Source organism: Labrus bergylta, chromosome 7, assembly GCF_963930695.1.
Source record: "Labrus bergylta chromosome 7, fLabBer1.1, whole genome shotgun sequence".
NCBI lineage: Eukaryota > Metazoa > Chordata > Actinopteri > Labriformes > Labridae > Labrus > Labrus bergylta.
The window spans coordinates 18,524,021-18,537,972 of NC_089201.1; the positions used below are offsets into that span (position 1 = coordinate 18,524,021).

Genomic DNA, 13,952 nt, shown 5'->3' on the forward strand with positions numbered 1-13,952 from the left:
TAGCTTCGAGCTAACGTTCAGCTTCTGTGGTGATATGGGGAAGAGAGGAGATGGAAGCAGGACTATTTTAAGAAAAAGGTATTTCAGCACATGCGGTCGTGACCTTTCCTCCCAATCCAGCCTCACAACACACATTAGCAACACTTAGGCAGCATGTTTACCCACACAACCCGACAAATACAGTGTTTCAGGGAGTGGGCGTGTCCACATTATGCCCATAAACCGATTCAGAGTGTGTAACGTGTAACTGCCTGCATGCCTGCAGTTTGCCTAAGACCTCATGGATAATTCAACGACTTACTCACAGGAGAACGACAAGAGTGGAGACGGACGTAGGGGATAAAGATAGCATTGGTGAAATTCACTTTACCCAGCAACCAGAAGATCCCTTTTAAGTACACTGAGCATGTGTTGGTTTATTGTCGTGTCACTGGTCATTCCACAGCTTGCAACTTAACCATTCATCCCAGCCTGTCAGGTTTGTTTCCTGTTGTTGACAATTTGGGTACAACTGTGCAATCAGTGGTGACATGGGGATTCATTCTGTGCTAAAAAAAATACAAGTAAACTACTATTTTGTGGCGGCTGCCTTTCACTATACAGACAATTTCAGGGTCAAATTAAGCAAAAGCTCTTAAAGGGATACTTCACCCGTTGAAACATGAATCTGTATTGACATTGGGTCATATATGTAGTAGAAATGTGAAACGTGAAAAGGCCACTCCCACTAAGGTCCTCTATTTCAGAATCAGAAATACTTTATTAATCCCAGAGGGAAATTCGATCGTTACAGTTTCTCCAAAATATACAATATAGCAGTAGAAATATAGTAATAAAAACATTTACAGACATATTTACTTCAACACATGAGGCCATTTCCTCAACTGATTCAGAGATTTCTTCCAGAATTGATCTTGGAAATTCCTGGCAGAAAACAGACTCTATGTCTGTGTCTATAGGCAAACAGTGAGAGCACGGACACTACCAGTCCGCCCCAGCTCGAGCCGGCCCGGGCTCCCCGTCCTCATCGCCGCCGACAGGCAGGACTTATGTCTCGGCCGCTGCCAGCTCAGCCAGCAATATAGCAATATAGCCGCGAGCCGACAGGCCGGTCTTGTGTCGCGGCGGACAGCGGCCCGCAGCAGCCAAAACACAAGACCGGCCTGTCGGCAGCAGCCGTCTCGCCACTATATTTATATTTTTTCGCCATTATCAGCTTTCTCCATAGAGCCTGTTAGCATAGCTTCCAAGCAATATGGCGGACGTTAAGTTTCGATTCTGGGAGTGAGTTCCCACCCATTGATCTGTGATAGGTCTGTAGCTTCAGTAGTCAAAAATATGAGGAACTAGCGTTGTAGTTTCACACCGCTCACCGCAACAGCTTCCGATGACGTAAAATGACTTTTGCGTCATCGGAAGCTCCTTTTCAGATTTAGAAATACAAAGATTTCCCATCTCAGGGGAAAATAAGGGGGGATTCACGACCATTCAAAAATACTACCAGGTTTCTAATGATACAAAGCTTAATGCAAATGGGTGAAGTATCCCTTGAAGGTCAAAGTCACCTTTTAAACATGCTTTGTTTTTTAGTTTTGAGGTGAAATCAGGATAAGAAAATGTATCTAAACATCCCTGACAACGTGCATCATCCAAGTCTATACTGATGCAAAAAAACAACCCTGAATATTAACCTTTTCCACTCTTTTTAAATCATCAGTAAAGAAAAGATTATCGTTGAGTATTATAAATACTGTTATCATGGGAACTGAGATGAAGATGTACAGCTGACAAAATGACACAGCTTTCACAGACAAGATTATTTGCAAGCCTCTGTGATTGACCACTCTTATTTAGAGATTGAAAACAGAGCAGATACTTGTATTGAGTTTTCATTATGATGTGCTCTATAGAGACAGAAAGGGAGAAAATCCTGCAGTGGATAGATCCTCCTGTTCTCAGTTTAATCTGATCCTGGAGCTTTTTAAGGTCAAGCTTCTGTTCAGCTCAAAGCTCAGTCAATACCATGATTTATTTTTTCAGCTGTTTGGATAAAAGCATTTCACATTATTTGATGTTGTTTTGCTACTCTATCATGTTTTTGAATGCCTCTCTAATGCATTTGTTCTCTTTTGAGAAGCAGTGTAAATTGTTTTCTGTTTTGAAGGTGCTTCACTGGGTGTTGTTGCATTCCCTCTGACCTCCATCGCACAGAAACATCCTCACCTTCTTACCCTGAAAATTTCTGCCTTACCCCAAAACAAGTTTTTTAAGTGATTGGAACTACATTTAGTTCAGGTGATTTAAGGTGGTCTTTAAAATCTCTCTTCTTGATTTTACGTTGTAATAAAATCAAACATGTTGTCAGTTTCAGTCTTGGATCGTGTAAATTGCCAAGTTAAATTGTCAAGTTGACAACACCAATTGTTGGCTTCTCTCCAGCACCAAACAGGAATCAGTTAGTCGGGTAGATGGTAAACATGGAGAGACAGGGAGCTCTGAGCCACTGCACACATGTACGAGCTGCTGAATACGACACAACATTTCAACATGCCTTTTCCTGTTAGGACACTGTGTGAGTGCAATGTAGAATAACTCTCAACAGGAATCTAATTGTAGTCTATGGCCAGTAGCAGAGCGAGTGTGGGGGCAGAAGGTGCGGCCGCCCCGGGCCCACTGTTGTCTCAAGGGGCCCACTTTGAGCCAAATTTAACATGCATTTTGTTATTTAGTTGAATTTTCTAATAAAGTTAGTTTGACTAGGTCTGAGTCTCTCTTTTCTTTTGCCGCAATCAAGACACACAATGTATTTTGTAGAGCAGAGAGGGGCCCCCCTCTACTGCTAAGGGGGTTCTCAACTTTGGCAGCAAACAGCACCAGCGGGGTGCTGTGGCCTGTTTGTTATGTCATTGATTGCACCTCTTAGCACCCCCTTTGCTGGGCCCCCCGCTGCTGTCTGGAGTTTTGAAAACCTAGTGGTCTGTCTGCTTTATTTCTGTTTACCTTGCAGTTTTTCGTAACATTAAAAGTGTAAAAAACTAAATAAAAAATGTTTTCTCATTGACAACTCAACCTGACAAGTCTCCTCCCGTTCTAGCTCCACTAACGTAAACACTACTAGCCAAGCAAATAAACATGTTAGAGAGGAGCACCCAGCTAGCTGCAGGAAAGCAACAGTGCTGATGAAAACTTCATTGGTAAGTTGTTTCATCATTATTTGTGATTACGCTTAGATGCTGGTCTTTTGTTTGTGGGTGTATGTGTTGTAGACCGCTGTGTCTGCTTGGTTATCGTACTGTATGAACGGCTGTCACACTGTTTACAAAGTTTGTTGTCGTGCGTGGGTTGATAATGTGTGGGTTTTATTGTATTGTCTGTGTGGCTGGATGAGCGTCCAACTTCACTGAATGTCAAACTGTAGTTGCCTTCTATCTTTGGTTTCCCGTCCCGTCTGCTTTACTTGTTTAATCGGTGGAATATGCGCACAGACATATCAGCACTTGTTCTGCTTAAACATCAGCAGGTCACTCACTGATAAGTCCCTGTCTCTGTAATAGCACCCTTTGTAATCTGCAGCGGCATTTCTCTTCGTCCCGCCCCGTCTTGTATCTCCATACAGCCGATATTATACCATAAATGCTATACTATATTACTATATAGGCTACAGCATATGCGATATAGCCTATAGACAGTTTAAGGGCCCACTATTGGTCCCCGCCCCCTCTGCAATGAGCCATAGGCTCCGCGCCTGTCTATGGCCCTTTCAGTTATCTTTGCTAAACCTTATAGCCTGTGACTAAACTGTCTTTAAATGTGAAATGATTCCAAACTATTAAATTATTTATGAAGTCATTCAGAGAGATGCAGAGGTGATTAAAGTTGCAATTCATCCGGCTAAGCTCGATTAGAATTTAACAGTCGGCGACAGCGAAGCATTTAGTGTCTTTTCAAAATGAATACACCTGAATCAGAGGATTGTTTTTATTCAAACATCGTCACTGTTCGTCTACTAAAACCTTAAAAGTATGAACTGAAACGTGATCGAAGCACAAAGTATGAAAACTGCCTAGAATTAACATTTTGTGTCCAATGATTGTTCGTATTCTTGGGCTTATTTCATCATATTTCTGTAACTATAATGATGTTTGGGGCAGCAGTAGCTCAGTCTGTAGGGACTTGGGTTGGGAACCGGAGGGTCGCCGGCTCAAGTCCCAGTGCGGACCAAATATGGAAGTTGGTCTGGTAGCTGGAGAGGTGCCAGATCACCTCCTGAGCACTGCCGAGGTGCCCTTGAGCAAGGCATCACACCCCCTTCCCCACCACCAGCTCAGGAGCTCCCTCACTCTGACATCTCTCCATTAGTGCATGTCCATAGGATCCTGTTTGTGCATGTGTGTGTTGCATGACTTACAGAGTGTAAAAACTGAAATTTCAATAAATCAATAAAAGTAAATCTCAATGTTAATCGTAACTGGACGTGTTTTCCTGATGAACGAATGGTGTATCTGCAGAGCACTGTGAAGGCTAATTTCCTACTTGGACAATGACGTTCATCAAATCTTTTCTTATACGAGTTTTCTTAAAATGTAACTACATCCAGTGAAGTTGTGTTAAACTCCTGGATTGAGCAAATTCTGTTTTTAGAAAATTAAGTCCTAAAACTATGGGAATAAAAATATCTTGGTATTGGTACCCAGCCCTGACTAAAGGACCAGGATTCAGTGTGTTTGTCTGTGAATAAGAGACCGAGAGCATTCACATGAGCCAGCATGGACACCAAACCACTGCAGCCACTAAATCCATTTAACCGACTTCACAGTCAAAACAGCCAATTCCCATACCTCTCCCTTCCTTCCACTCCTTTCTTTTCCATCTCTCCTCTTCATCTGTGTGTGTGTGTGTGTGTGTGTGTGTGTGTGTGTGTGTGTGTGTGTGTGTGTGATTTTCCACTGGGCTCCAAACTACATCATCTCTGTTATTTTTTACAGAGTTCAGGGACAGGACACACACACACACACACACACACACACACACACACACACACACACACACATATTCACAAAGTATATTTTCTTTATTGCTCACCCACATTCACTCTGCCAGCCTCTCATCTACACACTTTCACATCCACATTTCTAAACACAGAGGGGAGGGGGGGAGGCGGGGATGGGGACAAAAATGGGACATGGCCACAACTGACATCTGGCTGCCCAGTTAATCAGGGCCACATAATCCTAAAGAGTTCTGGGTAAGAGACACACACACACACACACACACACATTACCATATCCCAAATTCACAATATGCCCATGCATACAGAGAAAACATTAACACGCACAGACAAGCATTCAGTTTTCTCTCTTCTGGATCGTCCTCTGCAGGATTTGAGCCACAGAGATTTGAGTAAATAAACACAATCTGTGGTCGAACAGAAGAAACGTCCCATCCACATCTGCTCCTGTAAACACTGCTGTTTCTTATTTTTATTCACCTATCTTTAAATGGGACTACAGGCCAAAGCAATTAAACTGAACTCACATAAACACAAGGCCATGAAGGATGCACTTATTATAATGGAACAGTCGTTATGGCTGAGCTGAAGTAGTGATGCTTTTATTTTTATACGGGTAGAGTAACAACTGTTGAATGGATTCGAAGTGAACCTGATGTACATTAATGTTCCACTGGAGATTAAAAATAAAGAATGTTTTGGTTTGTATTTGACATTCCTAATGTGCATCAAATAGACAAATATCTAAATAAAAGTTCAGTTTTGGAGCAGGAAGTTTACTTCATCCCCATTGTAATCATTTATGCCCTTTTTTGGAGCAATCGTTGACAAGCATGATCAAATAAGCCAGGAACTAAAGGATTAAATCACTACACATTTTAAAGATTTCCATCAAGACTTGGCCTATAATTTAACTACACCAGTTTTGTGTTAAGGGGTTGTTTTCATTGTTTGTAATTTGATTTGAATTAAAATTTAGAAAATGTCAAATTGAGACTGAGTTTGTAAAGTTTACAGCCTGTCATTCTATCCTTCTGCACTTCTGTGTAAACTATAAAGTAGCTAAAAACACTGATGTGCTAATCTCTGAGAGACGAAAACAAAACCTGGTTTTAAACATCTTTAAACCTTGTAAGTGATGTGGTTATTTGTTAGGAAAATGCAAAAGCACAGGAAGAAAAATGCAACAAATGGATGAGACTACATATAGCTCCTCCTCCTCGTGTCGTCTTACCCTCTTCTGACGACTCTCTGCGGCGGCCAGCTGGGCCGACATGCGCTCCTGCATCTTCCTGCAGTGAGCCATAACGGCCTCTAGGACAGAAATGGGGCTGGAGCCCAGGGGCCGCCGTTCTTTGTCTCCTCCAGGGACCCCGCACTCAAAGTCCCTCTGAAGAGCCAGGAAGGGATCTGTTAGGCTGTAGTGACCATACCGCTCCTGGAGGAACACCTCTTTTCTTTGAGCCTGGAGAAAGAAGGAGGAGGGACAACATGTTACTTAACTTGCTCAACACATTGATCAAATGCTCAGATTTTTATTTCCATACAGACTCAGTTTGGATCATGAATCTTAGAACGAGTTTCATTCATTACAGGAGTTAATATTTTACATAGTTTTAGTTTTTTATTTTATAATTGTGTCATACATACATCCATATGCCCAGCCTGCATGGGCTTACATGACACCATCAATTAAAAACGTTCCCGGATCAGAGTGCACTAGGTAAGCTATATTCATTGTCAAGAAACAAAAAGAGAAAGCAAGAAGTCAAACTAATTAAACAGAATATCCTGTCTTCTTTTCCAAGATTTTGAAACAAAATTAGCAAATCTAAACACATCAAACTTAAACAGCCATTCCAGTTTCTGCACCACATCTGTCCGCCCCAATATTTCAGATTTTTACTTCATGAAACAATAATTCTCTTAAATCATCATATTTTGTACAATGCAAAAGAAAATGGGACTCTGTTTCAACTTCGTCCAACTCACACATCTCACAAAGTCTGTTTTCTACTGGAATATTTTTGAATCAACCAACTTCAATGGCCAGAGGGAGAATACCAGATCTTAACTGTGCGACCAAGGATCTTTGGCTTCTAGATAAAAAATTTGAATTTCCCTCGAGATCAATAAAGTATCTATCTATCTATCTATCTATCTATCTAAACTACACGTTACATGTTTGGACACAAGGATGTTCCAGATGTTTTCAAATCAGCACAAGAATCAGCAAACATTCATGTAATATTATAATAATCAGCTGACATTATAAAATCATAATGCATATAGAAAAATAATGCTTTTAATCAAAACTGATTTACTCTCTGAAATCACGCTTCTTTCTTAAATGCCATGAAGGGTTTTGGAGGCGTAACAATAAAAGAAAAATGCAATGAGACAACGATGGAGAGAAACATCTCTCTCTCTGCTGCACTGCTCACGACTAATTAAGACATACAAACACTGCTGCAACATCAATTATTCATGAGTGAATAAAAGACATCCCTAAGTATTACTTATTAAAGGGAATATATTCATAGTTCATTTGATGTTGATGTCAACTAAGTGTTGATGGTAGATGTAGGCAATTGAACTAAATTACGGCCTCAGTGCATGCTCTGTGGAATGAAACAAGTTTTCCTGCTCACTTTGGGTGTCTCGATACACTCAGCTGACACTCAATACACGATATTGGGTTCACGAGGACGAGACTATTTTTAAGAAAACTTTAATGTCAAAATATTTCTGGTAAAATTGTATTTTTTTTCAAATGACAGTCACAAAATGCAAAACTCTGCAGGTCCATTTTTAAATGGTTTAACTAATACTCATCTTCACACAAATGTCTCTGCTTACATATGGTCCGTTTCTTGTCTGTCACCATTTATTGTTTCCACCTGGTATTCAAAATGCTGCCACACAATCAATTATGAGGTCACAAATTATATTTCTTTACAACCAGTTAGATTAAGTCTCATAGCTCCCCAAGATGTGTGTGGAGTTTCTTGTTATAAATCCACTCTGATCCTCAGAGGATCAGAGCCTTGCTTAACAGTGCGTACATGTCCCAGGATGCATTACACTACAGCAGAAAAAGCCTTAGGTAGTTTGTGTGATCATCCCAGTCAGCCACAAACACAGTAAAATGTATCAGTGTCCATTACGACCTTTGAGCTGATATTTGGGCAGGCCATTTTTTGCTGCTTGTAGAATAAACTGCAAAACAAGATGCAACACAAGTCAAGAGGGATTCATTACTCCAACAGAATTAGCCTGTAATTCTTTTTGGCAACCGACTGCATCAAATGACACATTTTGCAACTGAGCAGCAGAGACATAGAGAGCATCAGTAAGAACTGTAGGCAGTTTAGTTCCTGTCCACCGTGCTCTGGTACAGATTCAAAGTTTATTATCAGCAGAATTTGTCTAATAAATTCCAGCAAACAATCAACCTGCTTCTTATGAAGATGTGTGTTCATGTACGACCCATAGACTGTATATAGGAACTAGATATGACATGAGTGAAATCACTAATTGGTTTGGGAACCTCAAGTCCCACATCACTATCTTGGGTTATTTTGGAAGCTATTAGTAACTGGATCAAGTGTTGAATAATAATCACAACAGCCTTTTACTGACTGACTGGTCACAGTGTTAGCTACAGCACACGTCTATAACAAGGACACTGGGACAGAAACATACCCTGCCTTATGGTCTGTCTTTTTCAAAATACTTTACAAAATTAACACCATACTGTATTACAGGAAAATGTAACTAGTAATTAAGGCGATAATCTTTATGTAAAAAAAAAGTTTCATTAGGTAAAAAAAATCATTTAATCAATGAAAAGAATAGTCATTTTCTTGTATCTTTTTTTTGCACCTGCTGGCCATTAAAAGCTACAACCACTTCACATACTCAGTGTTGCTGGGCAGTTTATTGAGTTTCAATTTCAATTTTGTCTTCCCACGATCGTGATAACAAGTTCAGGAAAGTATCTCTACATTCAAATGAGTATTTAGTATGAGAGTATTTATGCAAATAATAAAAAACTGCTCTTCAGTAAGTCACTCCCAAGCTTTATAGTAACATCTATTAAGCCTCTCATTAATAAAAACAGCTCTTACAAATGAGCATAGACATCAGAATAAGAGAGCACACACACACACACACACACACACACACACACACACACACACACACACACACACACACACACACACACACACACACACACACACACACACACACACACACACACACACACACACACACACACACACACACACACACACACACACACACACACACACACACACACACACACACACACACACACACAGTCGAGCTCTAAAAAAAATGCTTTGTCTGTGAAGCTGTTCTTCTTTAAGCCGAAGCTGCATCAGCACCCGGCCCAGGCCTCGCCCTCCTCCCGGAGTCCTTGACTCTGTGCTTCAGGAGAAAGTCTGGCCCATCAGGCTATGCCACCGTGTCAACCATAAAAACCCCAACAACCACCACTCGTCCCTGACCGCTGTGAGCCCCGCCTGCTCCACTCCACAACCGCCCAGCACTGCACGAGGCTCTCAGGTTACAAAGACTGATGGGAGATGGAGTCCTCTGAGGTTTTCAGAGGCAGGATATAATATCAGGAAAATGTTGAACTGTGCTATTACAGGTATCAATAATTTCACAGTGGACCTCAACTGAGCAATCCTGCCAAATACGAGAGGACAAAAGAAAGGGCTGTTGTGGGTAATTTAATGTGAGGGTGAACTTGAATTCTTCCACTGCACAGCTGCAGCCACTAATGTTTATCATTCATCTTCAAGCTTTGACTTCCAGAAGAATGTAAACAGAGAGGCGGTCAGCAAGTGAAGCCCAAAGATGGCGAGCTCTATCTTAATGAGCATCCGAACGCAGCATCATGGTTACGACCACAAAACCAAGACAATGGCAGGAGCAAACTACAGAAAGTACAGACACATTTAAAAAGACCTTCTTGTGGCAATCAGAGCTGCATTTATATGTTATATAATTTTTGCAGAAACACAGCCATAAGCACTGCAGACTAAGAAGTGATAAAGATGAAGCAGAAAACAAACTGCTCTGCATCGAACAGACACTGAAGCAGCTGGACACAAAGCCATTAAAATAACTCCTTTGTCCTTTTGCTCTGATGATTGGAGGCTGACATTTGGCAGAGAAATAACAATGTTCCCATGAGGTGACATTCAGCAGGTGTGAAACCGCCAAAATAAAAACACGACAAAGATAGACATCCAAAAGAGGTGTAAACAAATCCACTACAGAGCAACTTAAACCTTCAAAACAACATCCACTCTTTAGAACTCGGTTCATTCATTTATTTATAGTTTCAGCAAACTTTCATCATGTGCAATCCACAATTCTTCTTTTTCCTTCTCTAGTTGTTTCAGTAACATTCTTCTATCCCTGAGACTTGTTTTTTTTGTTGTTGTTTCTAAATATAAAGACAGTAAAACAGAGTTGAATGGGTCGCCTGTTACGCTCAGTGGTCAAATCATGCGCCCCATGTGCAGAGGGTAGAGAGGCTACTGTCCTCGCGGCCGACACCTGCTGCATGTATTCTCCCACCCTCTCCTCCCAATACTTCCAGTCACTCTCCAGGGAGAGTGAGGAATGGCATGCGGAAAAAGGTGCCACAGGTCGGATTAAAGCCGAGCTGCGTGCTTAGAGGACCACGGTCTGTGTACATGGGGCGCACTAACCACTAGGGTACCCAAGAGTCATTCAATTGTAATTGATTATTAACAATTCTTCAGTTCTCGAGTCAACAATTAAATAGAGAACATCAAACCGTTATACGTGTTTACTGGATTAAATTAAGCCACAGCAGGTTAGTTTTTTCATCCTGCTGTTTAAAAGGTCAAAGTTTGAACCTGCTTTAATACCACAACAACATCATCATCACGTCCTGGCAACATGTCTGCCATGTTTCTGGATAAGTACTCAGAGGGAAACATGTTAAATCAGATCTTGTGGATAGCTGAACTAGGATAAAGTTGCAGTGAGGTCCAGTGTTATCCAAACTGCTGCTAGGAGAAGAAGCTGTCATCTTCTGAAACACTAGCTCCGTCAAACTTGTTCTTAATCAACAAGACCACAACCAGATGACCACACACAGGATTCCAACGCTCAAATGAACACGACCTAAACCCACTTGGCTTTAGCAGAGCAGCTGCAGAGAGACCAAACCCTCGGACCAGAAGTGCTGCTGCTGACTGATAAATGAGAGAGAGAAACTGAAGGAAGTATGAGTGGGTTAGTAGGATCATAACTGAATCAGAAATATAATGTTCATTTTATCTCTTAAAGTGTCAGCTACAGAAATGGATAAAAGAGTGTTTAAAATGTGATTTCAAAGAGTTGTGAGTCATATCCAGAAGGCTGCTGAGGGAGGAATATTGAATAAATGAAATGTGGAGGCGAGAAAGAAAGACAAAGAGCCGCAGTGTGAGAGACTGAAGAACAGACAGCAGGGACAGAGAGGAACAAAAGACAGGACGCTGCGTAAAGATGCCTTTCCAAAGAAGGAGATGCTGTTTGGAGAGTCAAACAATACACACACACACACACACACACACACACCACACACACACACACACACACACACACACACACAATCACTCAGAACAGAAAAGATAGATGGTGAATCCCGAGGATCGAGGACTGAGGCAGCTGTGATGCAAACGGAGCGGACCAATATAAACACACCACAGAGGAAAGGTGCATGTGTATAAGTGTGTGTGTGTGTGTGTGTGTGTGTGTGTGTGTGTATAAGTGTGTGTGTGTGTGTGTGTGTGTGTGTGTGTGTGTATATAAGTGTGTGTGTGTGTGTGTATATACAAGTGTGTGTGTTTGTTTCAAGGAGAAAGACAATATAAAGTTTTAATACTGCTCATAAGAATCTCTAGAAAAGACAACAATAGGTTCTGTTAAAGAGAGAAAATGTGGATTTACAACCCAGTTTCCTACAAAGTTGGGGTGTTGCGGAAAATGTCAAACTATGAAACTTCATATTGAATTTAAAAGAGCTCAAAGGCCTTTATTAGACAGGACAACCGTAGAGAGACAGGAAATGTTGGGAGGAGAGAGCGGGGGTGGATGACATGCAGCAGAGGGCTGAGGTCAGATTTGAACCCCCGGCCGCTTCAACGAGGACTAAAGCCTCCGTACATGATGCGCGCAGCACAACCGCTAGGCTATTAGCGCACCAAAAACTGAGAAATGTTGTCATTTGAAAAACCACACAACCATTTCAAATCAGATGTCAACACCTCCTTAAATGAAAACAAATTCATAGATAAGTGTGATATTAGTGACCTTAATATTCATTGTCCCACACAAACAACAGTTTTGCAGCACGATGTGGATGTTGGTGATCACAAGCACGTTAAGCAGCTCGCTGATCCCAGGGATGTGTACTGCTATGAAGAAGGAGGTCGAGTACCTCCTGGAGGACGGGTTTGCCGTGCCCTGCTCCGGTACGTGGAGTTCTTCTTGCCTCCTCGTTCCTAAGTCTGACCTGACTCCACGTTTTTGAAACACACACTCACTCTTCTTTGTGGTGTGTTTATTTTAGCCTTCCTATTTTCACATGTAAAATAAACAATAACTCGATTATCAAATGAATTCAGCTGTTAAAACAACATTTATCATTTTAAAAATGTGCATCGCTCTGTGCATATCTCTTATTTAATTTCTAAAATTTCTATTTCTAAGTATATGTAGTGTTGAATATTTTAATCCTGTATTTCTTACTTTTATTTATTTACTATGTTCTTCATTCTTTTATTCTGTATGAGAGCAACTGTCACGTCTAAATTTCCCCTGAAGGATAAATGAAACATTTCTGACTCTGCAGAGAGAGAGAGAGAGAGAGAGAGAGAGGAGAGAGAGAGAGAGAGAGAGAGAGAGAGAGAGAGAGATGAGAGAGAGAGAGAGAGAGAGAGAGAGAGAGAGAGAGAGAGTCCTCAGCTCTGAAGCTGTAACATCCCGCAGCAGTGAAGGCATCGTCTGAGGGGAATCCTCCGCAAAGCTCCAGAGTAAATAATAGAGATTGTTGGGACATCGACTTTAAACTGGCCTTTAACTCCCAGATGGTCAGGTAAATATTTACACAGAGCCACAGAGCATTAGAAGCTTCTCAGTCAGCCGGCTGCTCTTCACTTCAACATTCAGACCCTCACTTATCGGACTAAAGGTTTGGGGTTGTTAAAGGTTTTAGGAGAAGGAATAAGATGATGCTAACAGGCCTTATCAACACATCTTTGGTTTGATTTTTCTTTCTTTTCACGTTCTTTCTTTTCAGGATGTCCTACTTTTCTCCGACTTTCTTCTCAGGGATCAGAACACGTCCAATTAATTATTCCAAATTTAATAAATTCAGGGTTTCCCCCGTGCAAAATGAACTCATCTGCCTTAACTCACTTTGAAGTTTCGTCTTCTTTTTTTTCGATATTTTTTGGTGCCATTCATGCTTTTATTAGACAGAACAGTTGAAGATAGATAATGTTGGGAGGAGAGAGCGGGGGGGGGGGATGACATGCAGCAGAGGGCCTTGGTGGGATTTGAACCCAGGGCCGCTGCGGCAGGGACTTCAGCCTCTGTACGTGGAGCGTGCAACATCAAATTATTGTCGTCCCCTTGAGTTTGTTTTTTTATGTACAGTTTCAGAGTGGCCCATGCAACTTCCTAACATGCACTGTACAATATTTGATGATACACAACAAGTGTGTGTTCTCCTGTTTTGCCTACATTTTATGACAGGAAAATAAATGATCCTTCCTAGTACATGTACAGTGATTGAACCTTCCCCCTCATTCAGCCCGGCTCCCTCTCTCTCTCTGTTTAAAACTCTGGAAAGGTTAATCAATTCTTCCTGGTTGTGAGATTCAGG

General features: G+C 41.3%; 1 protein-coding gene across 1 annotated transcript in view; it reads right to left on the bottom strand.

Annotated features, from left to right (window-relative positions):
* The window catches only part of cttnbp2 (cortactin binding protein 2), a 101,073-nt gene that overhangs the window by 46,500 nt on the left and 40,621 nt on the right, over positions 1 to 13,952 (bottom strand). The window contains exon 3 of the mRNA XM_020637200.3: positions 6,243 to 6,473. Within this exon, the coding sequence (XP_020492856.2) occupies positions 6,243 to 6,473 (231 nt within the window). The remainder of the gene's footprint in view (positions 1 to 6,242; positions 6,474 to 13,952) is intronic.